This window comes from Patagioenas fasciata, chromosome 1 (genome assembly GCF_037038585.1).
Source record: "Patagioenas fasciata isolate bPatFas1 chromosome 1, bPatFas1.hap1, whole genome shotgun sequence".
NCBI classification, from domain to species: domain Eukaryota; kingdom Metazoa; phylum Chordata; class Aves; order Columbiformes; family Columbidae; genus Patagioenas; species Patagioenas fasciata.
In genome coordinates, this window is record NC_092520.1 from 130,799,999 (window position 1) to 130,819,321 (window position 19,323).

General features: G+C 44.5%; 1 protein-coding gene across 2 annotated transcripts in view; it reads left to right on the plus strand.

The window, feature by feature from the left end:
* Positions 1 to 2,490: 2,490 nt before the first annotated feature.
* The window catches only part of A2M (alpha-2-macroglobulin), a 30,668-nt gene continuing 13,835 nt past the window's right edge, over positions 2,491 to 19,323 (plus strand). The window contains exons 1-17 of one of the 2 annotated variants that reach the window (XM_065848409.2): positions 2,491 to 2,712; positions 4,303 to 4,486; positions 5,550 to 5,709; positions 6,547 to 6,599; positions 7,123 to 7,143; positions 7,498 to 7,666; positions 8,887 to 8,971; positions 9,838 to 9,961; positions 11,562 to 11,676; positions 11,907 to 12,016; positions 12,532 to 12,690; positions 14,057 to 14,284; positions 14,625 to 14,688; positions 15,189 to 15,331; positions 17,188 to 17,337; positions 17,967 to 18,137; positions 18,753 to 18,894. In XM_065848409.2, coding sequence (XP_065704481.2) covers positions 2,624 to 2,712; positions 4,303 to 4,486; positions 5,550 to 5,709; positions 6,547 to 6,599; positions 7,123 to 7,143; positions 7,498 to 7,666; positions 8,887 to 8,971; positions 9,838 to 9,961; positions 11,562 to 11,676; positions 11,907 to 12,016; positions 12,532 to 12,690; positions 14,057 to 14,284; positions 14,625 to 14,688; positions 15,189 to 15,331; positions 17,188 to 17,337; positions 17,967 to 18,137; positions 18,753 to 18,894 — 2,167 coding nt within the window. In that variant the 5' untranslated portion in view covers positions 2,491 to 2,623. The remainder of the gene's footprint in view (positions 2,713 to 4,302; positions 4,487 to 5,549; positions 5,710 to 6,546; positions 6,600 to 7,122; positions 7,144 to 7,497; positions 7,667 to 8,886; positions 8,972 to 9,837; positions 9,962 to 11,561; positions 11,677 to 11,906; positions 12,017 to 12,531; positions 12,691 to 14,056; positions 14,285 to 14,624; positions 14,689 to 15,188; positions 15,332 to 17,187; positions 17,338 to 17,966; positions 18,138 to 18,752; positions 18,895 to 19,323) is intronic. The other variant, XM_065848400.2, reaches the window with a different exon arrangement.

A 19,323-nucleotide genomic window follows, 5' to 3' on the forward strand; every position in this document is an offset into this window, starting at 1 on the left:
AAACTGGTCAGAGTATGGAGCATATGACACACAGGAAGTGACAGGGGAAGCTGGGCTAGTTTAGTCTGACCAAGTGGAGGTCGAGGTGATTAAATAAGTGCCTATAAATACTTGAAAGGCAGTTGCAAAGATGTTGGGACGTGACCTTTCTTGTCAGGGGCAGAAGATGTAACATGGGGCAACGGCTGCAACTGCAGCTTAGGAAGTTTCGACTGGAGATGAAGAAAGATGTCTTCATCAGAGATTAGTGCATAATTGGAACAGGTCACTGAAGAAATGGCAGATTCTCCATCCTTAGAGGTTTTCCAGATTTGACTAGACAAAGTCACAGCTGACCTGATCTAGCATTGGCAGCAGTCCTGCATTCAGTGACAGAGTGGACTTTCAGAGCTCACTTCCAACCAGCACTTCTGTGATGCTATCAATGAATGCAGCAGGATTCTTGGTTCAGATTACAGGACACTTAATGCTCTTTTTGCACTACTGGGGCACCTGTCTCTTTGAACTATGCCAAGTGACAGAACTTCAGACTCACTAAGATATCCAGGAAAGAGTTCCCTAAAACACACTCTCCTCATGGATAGGCCAACACCATGCAGAAGTTTTCTCAGGAGATTAGAGATAGCCACTCAAAATCTAGTAAAAAAACTCTAGTGAGCCTGTTGACCTTTTCAGTTTTACTCACAGCAGGTGGAAATCACAGGAGAGGGAAAATTCATTGCCACTGCCTTGTTTGTACCACTACCTACAAGCTGAATCACATGGGCCATGCAGAGACTCTTGAAATTAGGTTGCTGGGACCCAAAGTTGCTACTGGGAATGAAGCGGAGGCCAAGAAGCTTGAGGGCAGATTTCAAGTCAGTTTGGTATCTGTGAATGTTCATTGGTACCTACTGGGATTCTCAAGCCTTTAAAATCTTGTCCACCTCAATTGACTGAAGCCTTTCTCTTCAGTTTTTGGCTACAAGGCACATTTTTGACCAGGGTTCTAATGATCAGGAGCTGACTTGTGTGTGTCTGGGCTGTTTGGCTGTTTTCCAGAAGGGCAGCCCTAGCTTCCCTTGCTGTGTGCAGTTCTGCACCTCTTTCCTGTAAGGTTTGCCTTCAGTCTGGCTCCTGACCTGATCAATCATGTAGAGTCATCTTCAAAAAGGCTTTGACTATCCTGTGTACAAATCCTCTCTTCTCTGTGGGTGAGGCAGATCTTCCTTAATTACAATTCTTTTGGGCAGGCAGAGCAACCTTCAGGCATCAGATGGAGAAGGCAGGGCACAAGCCTGGGCTGTTTCTTTTGTGCAGTCCCCAAGGAAATTGGACATGCATGACTGTCCTATTTTCTTTCCCATACAGGTCACTGCAGGGCAGAATGAGGTCTGTAATGAAGGTTTATTATCTCATTGCATTTGGATTTCTTAACTCCAAATTTCCTGAGCTTACCAAACTTCTGATGATGACAGGTGAGGAGAAGGACAGACAGATAATCCTGCACCATTTTTAATCCTCAGATAAATCTTTACATCCTCTAAGACAGATCTCCATTCTTTGGAGTTTGGGTTAGGACTAGAAGTAAGACAGATATTCCACTGCTACTTTCAAGGGTAATAATTACCAGAGCTATCGATCCTCCTCCTGCAGACCAAGGTAAAGACGATGGTAAAAAAAGAAATTTCTCTGTATGACAGAACATTGCCCATCACAGTGCATTACATGGATTTTCACATCATGAAACCAGGAAGGACTCAATCTAATGGAAATAATTTGATCTAGATGTGCCAATAACTTGACCTGGATAAGCATGAACACAGGCAAAGCAAGACTCAGGCCACGTCTGTTCTGCTACGTGACAGCAACTGCTGCTCTGGGGAACTGGTTAATGTGTTACGTGCAGTTAACGGGTTGAACTTTTGGCAGCTTCCCATCATGTCACTGTCCCCGTTACCATCAGGGTGAAGGTCAGATTATCTTAGACAACTTGATTGTCCAGGCATTCTCTGACCCTCTTTCCCAGCATTAGCTCTGGTGGGACAAGGAATGGAGAGCAAAAGAGAGCAGGGTGGGTGGAGGGTGAAGATTTTCAGAGTTTGCATTCTCTGTTTTCAGATCCTGCTCGTAAGTGGTGGTTAGGCACACCCACTCTTGTTTCCAAAACCGTACATCAATCTCCCACCCTCAGTTTGCAGGACATCAAACTGCTTCTGCTCCTCCAGAAGCCTCCAAGACCAGCGTTCTGGCCAGCTCCATACAGGGAGCCCTACCAGAAATGGAGACTTCCCCTATTCTCTGCTGCTAGCCCTTCCTTTCTTTAGCTACCACCTTTCCTCCTTCATTGCCTGCTGCCCTGCCCCAAAAGAGAGACAGCTCCCATCTGCTGGGCAGCCTTCCCTCCCTCTCCTCCCCCAGCTTCTGGCCTTCTGCCCGGATTCAGAGCTGCTTGTTCCAGCTCTTCCTTACCGCCTCTTCCCGCTTCCGAATAGGTCCTGGCCCCCTGCCCTTATCTCCTCCAGTCCCTGGGCTGTTTGCAGAGGAGAGTATAAAGGGGTTGATTCGAAGAGCAGAGGGGGAGCACAAGCAGCACCAGGCCAGACTGGGTGTCCACTTGGCTCACCACGACCTGCTCTGCACCATGGGGAAGGACAGGCTGCTCATCAAACCAAATATCTTCCTCCTGCTCCTCTTCTTTCTTCCTGGAGACACCTCTCCCACCACAGAACCGTAAGCTATGCAGGGGGATCTGTGGGCAGACCTGGTTGAATTCCTGTGTCTGTTGTTTGTCTCTTCTGCCTACTTTCTTTTATGCAGGAATAAAGACACTTGGGCTGGGTAAAGTGTCTTCTACAAGCAGCAGCTCTAGTGCTTCAGGGAGACCCAAAACAGCCTGTGAAACTGAGATATCAGCAAGGCTTCAGGAAAAAAAAAAAAAAAAAAGAGGGAAAGGTCTATGAGAATACTTTTTGCTGCTTCAGAGAACTGAAAGCATTTCAAAAAAATTTGCTGCACAAAATTGCTTCTTTACTTAAAAGGCAGCTTTTTATAACTGTTCACACATTCAGTTTTTCTCAAGAGACAGACTTTTCCAGAAGACAATTAAAGGTTTCATTTTGGGTTGACTACCCTACTCCCAGGTTGAAATGCCCAGGAGATGGCGGTGGTTTTTTTTTGATTGACAATGAGAAAAACAAACAAACAAACAAACAAAAACCAACCAAACAAAAACAAACAAACAAACAAAAAAACCCCAAACAAATAACAGATCTGGCATGACCACAAAAGGCTTCATTTATAAATTCATGTTATTTCAGCTCAGCCAATGGAATGAAAATTTTCTTCTCTCACAGGATTATGTGGCAGTGTAAGATTGTGTCTGTGAAGGTATATTCTGCTTCATCCATTCTTCACCCCCTTTTGCCCTGTTCGTATGTGAAGGGAGTGTGTGTTGTGTGCATGTGTGTATGTGTATAGCAGAAGCAGTCTGCAAGGGGTCCTGACATCTCAGAGACTCTTTCCTTTGTCTTTTTGGCAATGTCTTTTCCTCCCCGGCAAAGCAAGGCTGTGCTGCAGCACTTTCATCAAATGTGGGGTAAGCAGACAGCAGGGTTGGGATCTGAGGGACCAAAGCTTTCTCCCTGCAGATCAACTGTTGGACATAAAGGTGTGAGAGCCTCCCCTGCTGCTGAAGGGAATGCCCCGCCTCACTGCTGAGGTGTCGAGGGCTCTTCTCCCAGCTGCTCACTGCTCTGGGGATGCCCACCCAAAAGGGAGCACTGTTGCCATTAGACTGATCAGATGCAGTGTTGGGCAGCAGGACTCCGGCACCTTGCTCTGCTGGGAGGGAGGCTGCACAGAGTTGAGCAGGGACCCCATGCTCGGCCTGAGCCACCAGGGCTTGCTTCCCTGCAAACAAACTGAATTTGCTCTAGAGTTTTTGCTTATGATCTGGCACCACGCTGTGGCAGTTTTGGGTCTCCATGAGGAATGACAGTAGTGCTACAGGCGGTTTGTAGTGTGCAGTCAACTTTTCCCCACTGCCATTATTAAGGGTCTCAGGAGGAAACGCTGCTATTGTGCCAGAACCTGAAAAATATATCCCTTCCAGATGTTTGTGTTGATGACTTCCTGTGGTATTTTACTTTTGAGACTGGTCTGTCTACAGACATGCTGGAAAACTTGTTACGCTCCCAGAAAATGCATCTCTCTCCTTGTACAGTGAAAGCTGGAATCATCAGACTGGTTTATTTACTCTTCCTGTACAGCTCCTGTTACCTGTTCCTTTTCCTCTGACCTGTGCTTCTCCCCTCTTCCTAGGCAGTATATGGTGCTACTGCCCTCTCTGATACACACAGATTCTTCTGAGAAGGTCTGTGTTCAGCTGACCCACCTGAATGAGTCTGTGACACTGAGTGCCACACTTGAGTATCAAGGGGAAAACAGGAGCTTGATTGATGATGTGGTGTCAGAGACGGACGTGTTCACCTGCATCCCTTTCTCTGTGAGTATCTCACCCTTGTGGAATGATCCCTTGTGCCAGGAATAAACTATAAGGACACTGAGTACTAATGAACAGAGTAACACTGTGTAGTTTCACTTCCCTCTTAGCCAAAGATATGTTCATGTCCATCCTTAACACCATCTCACTGCTGAGATCTCCTTAGCATGCTACCTGAATGTTGAATCCTGGAAAGCAAGCACATCTAGGACAGGAGGAGGAGAGGCCAGGAGAAATGAGTAGTTTTAGTATTGACATTCCTGATGACGGCTGTTTGGTGAACAGCTTCTTCAAATGGCTCTTCACATCATCCTTCAACAGCCACAGATTGTCGCTTGAGTGTCTTCAAATTGGAGTAGAGCTTTTGGACCTCAGATACTTTTTGCCTTGTGGATATAGTACACTGAATTAAAGTGAGAACATAGAGTTGTGATTGTCTGTGTCTGAAAAAGAGAGTGAAGCAGGAAATTAATGGTTTAGTGTAACTGATAGCCCCAGGGACTATAAGAAGTCATGGGCAGCCAAGAAAATTGGCCATCTAGCTCAGAGCATAGATTATGTCTTCGCCCTGAAGTATTGTCTTTCAGGACACTGAAGAGCTTGGCATCCATGTCTGGGTTTATCAGATATAGGCTGAAGACTGAATTTTGTCACTTGGAGAGAGATGTATAGAGTTCTAGCATGTCTGGTTTGGAAAAGGAAATGTTCTGCAAGGACTGGGGACATTATCTGAAAGAGAAAGGGGATTATTCCATTGCCCCAGTGAATGTCAAAAGGAAAAGGACAGAAAGGTTTCGGTCAGGGCACTAAGAATTGTTTAAAATCATCAAGTGGCAGAGGGGGGAGTTATTTTGCTGCACAATACCTGCACAATCACTGCACAGCAGTAGGGATGAGTAGGAATGTGGGACAAGCAAAGATCAGTCTTTTGTTCCTGATTATAGTTCTGCTCAACTCTGTGTTGGGTCCTTCAGATTTATATTAGATACCGTATTTCATGAAGGCCAGTTCAGTTCAGGAAGCCTTTAAAGGTAGCCTGTAACATAGTTGGCTTCTTACTCTCCAGCTTCCAAAATCAAATAGCCAGTCACCAGTCACATTTGTCACTGTGATGGTGAAGGGGGCGACACTGCAGTTCACGAGCCGCAAGTCGGTGCTGGTCCAGAATTCTGAGAGCCTGGTCTTCGTCCAGACAGACAAACCCATCTACAAGCCTGGACAGACAGGTACCGGGGAAGGGGTGAAGATTTGTGTTTGAAGCAAAAATTAGTACTAAACCTCTTGGACTATGCTGGCCAGATGTCATCAGCTTTCACTGGGGGCCAGAACTGCAACCTTATGGTGGAGGCTTAGGTTTTAAATGCTCCATGTGGGAACAATTTGGGGAACCTTAAGATACATTCATGTATCTTAAGGCACCTGCACACACACCCTCTGTCACTGGGGACCATGCAGTTAGGATCAGTATTGAAATCAGAGAAAGACTGGATATTTGTCCTACGAAGAACAGGGCCAAAATTCAAACTAAGCCATGAAATAGCTTTCAAAGAGGCAGATTTTGCTCAACTAAGACAGAGAGAACTATATAAGCCATTTATTTCTTCTAGGCCATTGATGTCCTAAATTTGGTCTGGACAGAAACAAAGGTCCTAAAAGAGCCAACACAAACTTACATCCAAGTGCTGAAATAATTTGCTTGCATTCATCCTTTCTAAGAAGTCAGTCTAGTTATAGCAAAATTAGAAGACCAATGTGAATTCCAATGTGAAAATTTATCCTTACAAAGTAGGCAAAGGCAATTTAAATTTAACTTTGGTTCGAATTAATGAGATTCTGTTGTCTGTGATCAGTAAGACATTCACACTGCCATGGATTTGCTCTTAACATCCTCCCATTCATGTAATTTCTTCCATGGGTAGCCTTCTAGTGTGACTTGGCTTTCTAGTGAATGGAATTTCTTTAGAAGATAACAGCTCTGTTCTCTGTTATACCATTTTTTGTAACTAATGTATTCTGGTTGGTGAGTATACTATGGAACCTCACTGTCTGCCTTTCTCCATCAGTCCTGTTCAGAATTGTTTCTCTGGATAAAGACTTTCGTCCCTTGAATGAGGTGGTAAGTATGATCCTTCCTTTTGGCTAGTTACTTGGCCTTAAGTCATCTATGTGGTGAAAGGAAGGAAAGAAGTGTCTTTTGGGGAGAGCTCTCAGTACACTGGGATAGTTGTGCAGTCCCTGGCCTTGCTCAGATCTTGTTAACAGGACCTGTTCTTCAAATTTCTGTGTAAGGCTGCCTTCTGCATTTTTGGAAAGGTTTGACAAACTACAAATAAACAGTGCTGGTGTGAACATCTCAGCAGTGAGCAGGCCACAGTGTACACATGCTCTTATTAGTATTGCAGATTACCCTGAGCTAGTAATCTCAGCTGACTTTTCTGCCTGAGACAAAGGATTGCCCTCCCTACCAGCTGTACCTCAGAATGCTCTGTTGCTCCATACTAGGAAGTTTTTTGCTTATCCCATTGGATGACCAGCTTGTTCCCTGAAACATGGTCATATCCCTGGTCATTTGACTGGGTTGCTTGCATTCTGTCTAAATGTGCATTCTAAGTATGCTGTTTTCTTTCTTCTTTTTCTAGTTTCCGCTGGTGTATGTCCAGGTATGTACAAACATTACATTCATATTCACATCTATTGCACCTCAACCCAGGAAGAATAACTAACTCAAGATGATTCTTGTCTATTTTCTCTATTAAGCAGGCCCATTACATTAATTCAAATACACAGAGCTTTAACTCATATGACGGCAATCATGTACTCTGTACCCAGGTTACAGGTCCTTCTATTGTCCTGTTTGGGCTCCCCACACAGTTCTGCACTGACCCCCATTCCTGCCCTGCAGCCTCCTGAAACGCTGGGGCTCAGCCTACTCTCACACTTTTGGTAGCGCTTTTTAGTTCTTGTTGCAGACTCCTACTCTTCTCACAATCTCCTTGTGATCTCATTACCTGTAGGACCCAAAGAACAACCGTCTGTACCAGTGGACAAATGCAGAGTTAAAGGCAGGGTTAATACAGCTGTTCTTCAACCTCACCTCTGAACCTATGCAAGGGACCTACACAGTGGTGGCACAGAAGGCCTCTGGGAGGACAATTCGGCATCCTTTCTCTGTGGAGGAGTATGGTAACTATTGCTGCACTTTCAAGCTCCTAACAGTTCCATGGGTCACGAAAGCCTCATTGAACAGGGTAGTAGATCTGGCCAGGATGTCCAGTATGACTGGAAAAATGTCTCTTTGTCCTCTCCCTCCCAAACATCATCCCTTTCTGAAGAGGGAAGACTGAAGGACTTGAGTGACATGTCTCCACTCCTTCCTAAGCCCCAAGCCATGCAGTGTGGCTCTTCTGACTGACCACCTCAGCAAAAGTCCCATCAGGAGGAGCAATGTGCTTGGATCAGTCTGTGCTGGTAACCACAAGCCTCACCCCCTTTCAGAGGTGATTTAAGGCCACAGCCTCATGTCCAGTTGGCTACACACCTGTCAAGCATCATGCTATCAGTCTGGGTCTCCCCTGCCTAAGGCCCAAAGTTCTGAGCTTTTGGTGTAGGTTGGGGCTCTCTGTGAATTCAGATCTTATCTTTCCTCCTCCACAAGCTAAGTCTGTAGTTTGCATGATGCGTTAGTGCCTTCACCTCTCTTTGTTACTCTCACCCCTATGCGAGTTCCATCTGCCTGGCTAGAAAGTGGTATCCAAATACACACCTGTACATGGTCACAACCAACATAGCTTCCCACCCCACTGAGCCAGCTGCAGCCCCGGTTGCATGGTCTGACATGATCTGGCTTGTGGTTGAAAGTCCTTTGACCTCTTTCAATTGCAAGATTGTTCCTGTGCCCTGCGTCCCTCCTAGTTCTCCCAAGACAGTCACCATCCACTTCCCTTCCCATAGCTGGGTTTTGATGTAATGTCACCCTGTGCTAATTTAGTGGGGAAGCTATGGGGTCTTCCTATTTTGCAAATTGTTAAGACACACATGCTTTGGAAATGCAGAGAACAGGCTGCAGTCCCAGCTCCATATGTTTATGGGAGACCTTTATTGACTTTATATTTTACTGTATCCTACTGCTGTGGGACTGATAACCCAGGTGTTATGTAAGAAGCTGCTGTACTTTCTTAGCTGGTGTAAAAATCCTGTCTTCTTACCTGGCATAGTGGTTGGCTGAGTGCCTGTGGTTTTCACTGACTTCAGTGGGATGTGCAGGTGACAGAAACCTCTAAAATCGGACCACTGAGATGCAAAAGTGTCTCAGGTCATTTGTAAGAATAGCCTTTGAGCAGCCCTCATGTCTCATTTTTATGTTATTCCCTCCCCCCCACATAGACTGTTTTTTTTTTCTGCAGTGCTTCCAAAATTTGAAGTAACAGTGAAAATGCCCAAGGTGATCACCATTCTTGATGAGAAGCTGAAAGTGACAGTTTGTGGTCTGTGAGTGTCCTTCTTTCACGTCCTTCTTGGTTTCAGTTTTTCTTCAGCTGCTGCTGGAAGTCCAATTGGGAGACTGAGATATGTATGATACTTCATTATATTCCTCAATCATTTTGGGGTCCCAGGACCAAACAGATTACATCTACCATTAGGCAAAAGGCAACAAATATTGCTTGGGGCACTTTGTATTTAACATGTATAAACATATTGTTCTTTGGGTTTTTTGGGGGAGGATGTTTTTGCCCCCCTTCTTTTTTTTTCTTTTGAGTCATAGGGATTTCAGACCACCTACAGTTCCAGGAAAGAGGTCTTCAGTTTAGTTTACCTGGGAATGACATTTTAACTGTGGTTTCTGCTTGCCATCACTGAGAGGAACCCATAAGTGATGCAGCTGCCCTCTTTCCTTTGGGCCATCTCAGTTGATTCTGCATAGCAATGTTCCATGCTTACTGGAGGGAGGGCCATGGCTTGGGCTGCAGAACAAGCCAAAAGACCCAGCGCACGTATGTACACTAACTGATTCTGTCAGAATTGGGTGATGGGCTAGATACTCGCATCATGTTCCTCCAAGGTGAGAAGTAATCTCAACTAAGTCAGCATTAGGGTAAATGTTTACTGAGGACTTGTGTGTTATTCCAAGGGAAGCAATCAGGACTATAAGATTCAGTGCTCCTGCCTCTGTTGCCAAGCCTGATCCTAAAATGCAAATTTATTTCTACTTTTTATTCCCTGTGATGACCCTGCTGTATCCTGGAGACAGCCCTAGGGCAGAGTCCTGACTCCACTGGGGGTCAGCTAGTAATTTTTTTCCACCCCTCTCACATTCCCATTGGCTCTGTTTTTCTTTCAATCCTCCCTGCTGGTAGATACACATTTGGGAAGCCTGTTCCTGGCCTCGTGAGCTTCCGTGTCTGCCGGAAGTTTGAGCAGGCAGCCACCACCTGCTATGGTGAAGAGGCTAAGGCAGTGTGTGACGAGTTCTCTGGACAGGTGAGTCATGGTTACTCTTGTAATAGGAGATAGTGATAGGAGAAAGTGTAGTTTATTGAGCTTGCCTTGTAGGAATAAACTTGCAGATGTACAAGCGTGAATGCAAAGACGGGACAGATAAAAATCTTTTTTAAGGAAGCCTGAAGAAGGAGAGAACATTGGGTGCAAGACAAAATGTGAAAGGTAAAACAGAGGCAAGGTCTGTGCAGTAAAAAAGGTGTGTAAAGAAAAGAAGCTGATGGAGAAGAAAGAGATGAAAGAAACAAAAAAAAAAAGGTCAGATTGAGCGTAGAAAGTAAAAAGAGAAGTAAGATAGAAAAGGTATGAGCAATGAGAGCAGAGATGGAGTCAGCTTACACTAGAGACAGTGTGTGGGCTCAGAAGTTGGTGATAGAAGCAGGAAAGGAGCAGAAACCAGGGGAAAGGTGATGTGGTTTGAGCAAGAAGGAAAGGAATACAGATTTTAGCATCAGTGATTATGACAGACAGGAAAAAAGATATCATTTTTTTCACTCTTCAGACTGGCAAGTCTACAAGGGCAGAACTGAATGGTGTTTGGAGCATGGACAGGTGTAACAGTGCTAGCTTAACTGACAGAAGCTGAGGTAATGGCAATTGTGGCAATATCCCAGGACAAAAAAAAGCAAGCAGAAGATATCCTTGAGGTCTGCTACAGTATGATCCCCACAATTGCCTCTACCACAGCTGTTGTTACCCGTGCTAGGAGAAAATACAAACACTGTGGTGCTAACCTCTGTTCCAGACATCTTTTCCCTTTTATTTGGAGACCCACCTTCCACATGAGGATGCTGAAAAGAGGTGGCAAGCTTTGGAAATATGTTGCTTTATCCATGCGAGCCACAGAACCTGACACATCAATATGATGTTCACAGAGTTCGCTTTATTGTCGGACCGGGCTAGCTTTATAGCAAAGCTGCCCTGTCCACGCGCCTTACAACAATGTGATTGGTTGTAACTCGTGTTATACAATAACATGATAGGCTGCATGTGCTGTCCACGGCTCTGCATGCATGTGTCCGGCGATTGCTCACTCATTATTACCTTCTAATGGTGCTCCTTTAGTCTCTTTTGTCTCTGGCTTCACCTCTCAGCCAGGCTGGCGACAACCCCATCCCCCTGGGGCGGGGGGGGGCTCTGCCACTACAGAAATACTTTTTCAGTTGTCATCTTTCTACGCATACACAGGCTTTGGTTTATGTATCACTCATACAGCTTGTGCATTTTAAGGCAGCAGCTATATTCTATGTGCCTGATGCCTGGTAAACAATTCCTGTGTGGCATACACTTGAATAATTCCTTGTGCTTCTGTTCCAAGTGTTTGGAATTTTAAACTTCACATACACAAAAATCTTCTAGGTTGCAAATTCTGTGCTCTGATGTTGCTGCAATTAATTCAAAATTGTGCCTTGCCAAGTTATTTGTATGCTTTTCCAGTTTTGATAAAAACAACAGAGGGAATAATCTGTGAGGTTATGGGCTTCTCTTCCAGTTCAGAGCAACAAATAGCAATGGACTCAGTGAGTTGGATAAACATTATATACATGAGACTATAATGGTCTTCTCTGTTTTCTTTCAACAGACAGACAACTATGGCTGCATTTCTGAAATGGTAAAGACCAAGTTATTCCAGCTCAAGAGGAGTGGATATCAGAATAAGCTCCATGTAGAGGCTAAAATTAAAGAGGAGGAGACAGGTATGAATCATCTGGATTGAAGACCCATGTAATAAGCCCAGAGGAGACCAGCCTGCCAAGTAGGAATGAGGGAGAAAAACAGACCTCTGCTTTTCTGGAATCCTAAAACTTTCCTACCTGTAAGACAGAAGCATGAACAAATTGCTTGCCCAACAAAGGAGGGTTGGTATGAAGTAAAAGTCATACTGGTCATGCAGAGAAAAATTAATTCTTCATGATTTTTCCTTCAGGAGTGGAGTTGACTGGAACAAGCTTCTCTGAGATCACGACGACCATTAGCAAAATCACCTTTGAGCATTCAGACTCCTACTACAAACCTGGAATCCCCTTCTTCGGACAGGTAGGGAAGCCATGAGAATGGAATGCCATGAGGACCAAAAGATCATGCTACTGAGCCTCCTGGACCTATCATGCATACCCTACTCTGCAAAGATTCTGGACCTCAGTGCTGCTAATCCTTGTGGGCCTCCTCTCCCTTGCAGGCTCTCAAACCAGGGAAGACCAGCTGAGAGCACAGCTCTCATTCTGCTTACCTCTCTGTCCTTGCACTTCTGCTTCTCCAGTCAAGTAAAATTCTGTTTTTCCTGTTTCCTGTTTAATAGGAGGGCTAAGGGGTGTGAGTGTATGTCAATCTCCACATCTACTCCTCTGACCCAGAGACAGAGATAAGAAAGGGCCAAAGAAATAAGATTCAGAAAGCTTGTGGCTCTCTCTGAAAGAGATAAATGATGCATGTTTAAAGCACAGTGGAGGCTTCCTTGTCTGACATGAGCCCAACATCCTTAGGTTGGTGGTCCATCAGTCTGTTCAGGTGACAGGCATTCCTCTCATTCCATACTGTTTTTGCTCCTCCAGGTGAAACTTGTGGATGGGTCTGGTGCTCCAATTGCCAATGAAATTGTGAGGATTTCTTTCCAAGGAGGCGAGCAAAACAGCTACACAACAAATGAAGAGGGCAGGGCACGGTTTGCCTTGAATACTTCTCTGTTGTTTTTCGATTCTGTTGGAATTGAGGTGAGTCCTGCAGGCAGAGGAGGTGATGAAGTGACCCACAGGGCCAGAAGGGGAACACCTCTGAAGTTTCTATTATATATGCAAAGCACTTCTTAGCTTCTTGTTTCTGGTTGTTTGTGCTGACCTTGACATCAGTGTGGTGGAAATAGCCATACAACAAAATAGGTTGCCATGTCACAATTGCACTTAGCTTGCAAATACTTGATTTCTGCTTGGCCATAGCAATATAGGGTTAGAAGGAAGGTCAAGAGGTCATAGTAGTCCATTCTGCCGCAAGGGATCACCAGCCTTACCTAGAGAAATCTGTTTCAGGGGTGGGTCAGACTTCCATGGTGGAGCAATGCTAGTACTTTGCTGTCTTTTCAATTAGATGATTGCCCAAGTGTCTCATCTAAATATCCTTTGTGGTCAGTTAAAGCAAGCTGCAGCTCTCAGAGTTTAATTTAGCATTCTGAGTGTCTAAGTTGTCCTCCTTCTTTTTTCTTTCTTTTTTTTTTTCTTGTAATAAAGAGTATGAAACATTCACAGAAATTCTCTCCCTGGTATGGAATTTGTTTATCTGGGAAAATAAGTGCTGCTGAGCATCCTTTTTTTAGTGGAAAATGCAATATGTGTGTAGTATGCACATTTCATAATATCTCACCCTGGAATAGGGTAGATTGCCTAGAATTATACTTGCTCTTCTCCCTACAGTTCATTTATCACAGATTAAAACAATTAAAAACTATCCAGAAGCTACCACTAGGTACTTGAAGTTTTCAGAATTTTGCAGGGTAAAGGCAAGAATTCCCAAGTATAGTGAGAAAGATAAGGAAACAAGGGCATGTGAGGCACATGAAATGTTGAGCATCCTTCTAAATGTGAAATATATTCCCCTTGCTCTCATTTTGGGAAGACCTGGACTCTCGCAGTTCCTAAACTTCTACTCAATTTAGGTTTTGAATTCTCAGGTGGAGACTTTTCTTCCTTTTCCATAGCATCCTTAGCTTGACTCTAGTAATCTCTGAACAGCGCTATCGTTTCTCCAGCACCAATAATGAGAAGAAATATGAAAATCAGGTTCTCTTCTTTTTCAACTAACAGGGTATTAGAAAGGGCAAGGTGTTAGCCCTTGAGGTGAAACTGAAGTAAACAAACAATTGATATGATTCAGCTTGTTTGAGACAAACTCCAGCTTCTCTGGGAGTGAGATAATTCCCAATGATTTGCTAAGGATACCACCACACTGTCATGCATCTTTTCTTGTAGACTACCTTGTTGCTTGAATACAAAAAAATACAAAAATTTTAAGACTAGGCCATGAATTTTGGCTCCAGTTCAGCCACCTGTGTTTAAGGATCTATGTGTGTATCTTCTCATTTTCCAGGCAACTCACAAACCACGCCGCTACTGCTATGACCGTAACTGGGTTGTTCCACGCCACGAAGAAGGCTATCTCCAACTAAAGCGCTTTTACTCTCCTAGTAACAGCTTCCTCAAAATTGAGCCCAAGCCTGAGACACTCAGCTGTGGCTTCTCTTCAGAGGTTCGGGTGCACTATATCCTTACTCCAGAGGCCACAGAAGAGAAGAAGAAAATAATCTTTTATTACCTGGTAAGCTTGCACCTGCCATACAATGAGGTTGTCACTGATAATTGTAGTGAGGCTGGAGATGGAAATTGTGGCTTTGTGGCAGGAGCTTTAACCACTTTCCCATCATCCTTCATATGTTCTTCTCCCACAAAAAGGAGGGGCTGGCTTAGGAGCAGAAGGGTAAGGATGTCCCAGTACCCCCTGGGTGAGCACTGGAATTCTGCTACAAGATGGCATAGAGCATCTGAGCAAGGTGTGAGCAGCAGACATACACCTAGGTTGCTCTCCTCTCAGGTTCCCTCTCCTTCAGGTTTGGATCATGCGTAACCTCAGTCACAGCAGAGTTTCTCTTTCCATTCAGGTGATGGCCAAGGGCATCATTAAGCGAGCGGGCACCCACATTCTGGATTTAGAACAGGAAAGTGGTGAGTTCCTCTCTCCTGCCAAATTGCCGCTGTCCTGGGAGGCTAGGCAACTGTGGCAGATATAGAGGCTGCTTCCATATAATAGCAGGGATCCTCATCTCTATGTCCTCTAAGATATAGGAAGAGTTTGAGATTTATTTTCTCTGCCTTTATTTAGGTTTTGCACCGATATGCTCAAATCCCCTGTGCTAGCTGTCTGTCTTCTGACACTGTATTTTTGGGGGTCCAGTGCTCCTAGGAGACACAGACTGATGGTCTCTTTTTAGAAGCTGAACAGAAGTTCAGCAGGCTCATGCACTGGAAAACAAGACTTGAAACTGGACTTTTCAGCCAGACAGTGAGACTTACACATCTCTGTGAGCACCAGTTCTTCCCACTTGGAGGTCCAGAGTTTCATCATTGCTAGGATGAAGTTCAGCATGAAGTCAAACCTAGCATTTTGGCTGCTCCAAGAACAGGTTTCCTGTACTGTAACGTTTTGCTCTTGTTTTGTTTGCTAGCCAATGGGTTCTTCCTGCTACAACTGCCTGTACAAGCTGACATTGCTCCAGTGGCTGAAGTGCTTGTCTACACCACTGCCCCCAGCGGACAGGTGATCGCTGATTCAACCAAGTTCAATGTAGAAAAATGTTTCAGCAATAAGGTACGTGTCCAATCCTTGAGGGAGCAGCTGTCAGACTGCAGCATAGTCAAGCTCATTTATTTAGATTTAGCCTGGCTAAGCTCACTGATTTAGATTTACTAACACTGGACATTCCACCTATCAATTGTTGTAGGTAGCTTCACTGCTTACTGGTTTGCGCTGGCTTGGAAGAGATCACCTATTGGAAGAAAGGTGCTAGCAGGGACTACACTGATAAAACTCCTCGTAGCAACTAGACACAACCACTCATCTCAGAGATGGTCCTGGGTAAAGAAAAGGGAGGACACGTCTTATGTCATACTAGAACCCATGTCTTTCACTTTATTTCCCACAAGCTCATTCCAGCAATTAGATGGCTGCTTATGTGGTTACAGAGCAAAAATAAAACACACACAGCCCCAGTTCAGTGGCTGAAGCTCATACTTTTCAGATATTTCAGCTCCTGTACATCTTACCCTGTCATTTTAACTTCTGTTGTATGTAAATGGAGATAAACCTTGCCTGAACCTGCTGAGCGATTCACAGTGGTGCTTCAATAGCAATGGCGAGACTGAAAGAATGCGGAAGAATAAAGCCTTTCTTCGAGTATGTGGACCTTTGTTGCCTTATAGCCACACATATTCCTTATGCAGAAGATCAAACTGATGTATGAGCATCCCTAAGAAAAGAATAACCTCAAAAACTCCTGTCAGAACTTCAGAATAGTAGTCAGGACACTGCTAAAGGCAGTCCCTTGTCCTGCTACAGTCCAAGCTAAATGAGCTCTGAGACTAGTGTTATTGTTGCAGCTTGGTCACCTGTATTTTGTTCATATATTAAAGGTCATACTATGCACTGTGTTAAGGTCTAGGTGCCAGCCAAGTGATTTACACGCTTAGATGCTGCTTTCCTCTCTGAAAGTATCCTGTATTCAAAGCTGTTGTCAAACTGGATAAGACAGACTTTGAGCTATCTCTATGCTACACAGTTTTTCTAGCAGCAATCTTGCTACAAGCCCTTGTTCTGCCCTTTCCTGAAGAATATTGTTATTGCAGTCTCCAGATTATGACTCCAGCCTGGAGAGGTGGGGGGTGTTAACAGAAGGCATGCTGTGGTCTGCTTGAAACATGAGGAAGACTGGCAGCTGATACTACTTTGTCAAGCAACACATTTACTCTGAGGATGCTTTGATCATTTAATGTTAGGGGAGGGTTTGTACTGCTGAGGGAGAGGGAAGATTTATGCAGGTCAGCCACCTTATTACAAAATCATGTGAGATGGTGATGACAACTTATGCTAGCAAGTACTACCAGGGCAGAAGTTGGTAGGGGAGTCATTAGAGTTGTCAGCTAGGTTTTGGGGAAGGCACACAAATCTGGGAGGCCTCAACCAACAAGCCAGTTCTTCAGAATCGACAGCCAGTAGATATTGCAATATTGCTCCAGGGTATCACTGCTTCTCATGTTACCGAAAAATTTGCAAGGTCTTTGCAAGCCTGTTTTCTCTCCACACACAATACCTGGGTGTAGTACAGAGAGTGGACCTGGTTCAACACCATGCCCAGCTGCCTGAACACATCTAATCACTATGTGCAATTATCTCATGAGATTTACTAGTGGCCATAAAACCCCCAAAACTGCCTCAAAAGTTTTATGAGCAATTGTGATTCTGGAAGTTGTCAAGAACCATTAGTGCTGATTTGTCTGGCATTGCAGAGAGGAAACCCAGCTCTGCAGCCGCACAGAGGGAGCACAGAGGTGTGTGTGTGTGTGCATGTGTTTGTGGGCTTTTGTGAGGTTAGAACTGATGCAGTCAACTGAAGGGAAAAGTCCTGCAAGGGCAGAGCATCTGTGACATAGTTTTTCCTGTTGCTATAGGTGGACTTGAGTTTCTCTCCTTCTGAAGGCCTGCCTTCTTCTGATGCTCACTTGCTGTTCAGAGCCTCCCCAAACTCCCTCTGTGCTGTCCGTGCTGTAGACAAGAGTGTTCTCCTCATGAAGTCAGAAGCTGACCTGTCACCCAGCTCTGTAAGTGCTTGGTCTGTGGAGCAACTTTGGAGTCTAGTCAGAGAAAATGCAACCTGGTGCTGGGGTAGAAACAGTGAACAGTCCCTCTTGTCCGTGCTGGCACAGGAAAGCTGTCCTGTGCTGTTTCTGTTATTTCTTCGATGGGCAAAAAGATGAGAACTGGGCAGCAGCTGTTTCTTAGGAGTTTTATCCAACTATAGGGATGACATTGAGGAAAACCTTATAATGTGACTGCTTCTCTTGACCAGAGCCAAACACTGTTGTGAGTTTGGTGATGGTTTTTCAGTTATTCTCTCCAGTCATGGATTAATTTTCTAGAAGAGAGTTTATTCTCATGCTAAGCAGCAAAAAACAATCCTCGAGTAGGGACAAAGGACTGAAAATGTATTTTTTATATATTTGAGCCATAATAACCAGAATAACACGCTACTCATAACAGAAGAGGAAGTATCTCCAAATCTGCATTTCTTTTTTGATTCCCACATTCCCACTGCTCCCACCAGAGTGAGGACCATGGCAATGTGGATGTATGTGCTGTTATGGTTATGGTCTTTGCATCCAACTCCCTCAGTTGTGTGTTGTGACAGTGGACACTGAAAATGCTGGATACTCTGGCTTTTTCTGCCTAGGTGTATAACTTGCTGCCAGGGAAGGGACTGCATGACTATTCCTATAGTCCAGACATTCTCTCAGAGGAGTCCCTGGAAAACTGCATCCCCTTGAAGAAGATAGTTCTGAATGGGATCACCTATTCTCCAGTAGTGGAGATGAACGAAGATGACACTTACAGCATTCTAAAGGTATAGCCCTTTTACATGGTTAGGGAGTGGAGTGGGAGACAGACTGAGAATACTTAAGCTTCTGTGGCATGATGCAACATACCAAGGGAAGTGTTTGTCAGTCTGAATGATCTGACACTAATTTTTATCCAGAGGCAAGTTCACTGAGAGTCATAAGCTTCACTTATCTTGCCAGCTTTGCTTCTGACTTGGTGGAAAAGTGATCAGTCCCAATGTTTTCTTCTTACAGGAAAAGCTTTGAGGCTGACTTGATGTGAGGTTCTAACAGGATGTAAATAATCCTGTGCCATTACAGTTAGTCCAAATAAAGTCCTTGAGCTGCATCATAGCCACAGACATTTCCTTCCAGAGAGAAAACTATCTATTTCCTGGCTTATCCTGACCCCTAGGCTGGAATTGGACAAGAACCAGTGCCCTAGAGACAAAGGGGATTTATACTTTGGTCTGTCTGAGCCACCCAAGCACCCAGACCCCAGGGTTAAGGAGTTCATCTCAAGGTCCAATCCACAGTCAGTAACGGCTTCTCCTTTTGAGGCAGTACCAATGTCAGGTCTGCTGTGTAGACTTCAGCAGGACTCTGTAACAAAAAAAACATATTGGATTTCTCTCCCATAGGAAATGGGTTTGAAGGTTTTCACAAATACCAAAGTGAGGAAACCACAGTATTGCAGCACTAGCATTCATGTGCCAGCAGCAGCCCGCTTTCAATCGGCTCCACTCTCATCTGGAGGACCTATGTCTGCAATGAGGACAGGTGGTAAAGGAACTGGGTCTTATTATTATATCTGAGATCCTGTCTGTATTTTTGGGTGAATACTCAAACAAAAACTGGCGTTGTGGAAGTCAGACTGAAGTAGTGGGTTCACAGATGTCAGCTTGTGCATGAGTGTGGGGAATATCTCTTTTGCTGGGTTAGTAAGGTCTAAAGACAAGCTTTGATAATTCCACATTAGAAGTCAGCAGAACGAAGTAGTTTTCAAAGACCCTGGCAGAAGAGAGGATGTTATTTGGCATCTGAACTGTTCACTCGGTTTTTGTACTAGATGTCTTTTCCTAGGTATCACTTTAGGGGTCTCCAATACCATCTTCAGTCTGCCCTCATTGACTCATCCAGTTTTATGTATCATCAAAAACAGAAGAAGCGGGAGAGAAAATTTTCAGTGACAAGCTGGTAGGCTGAGAATGG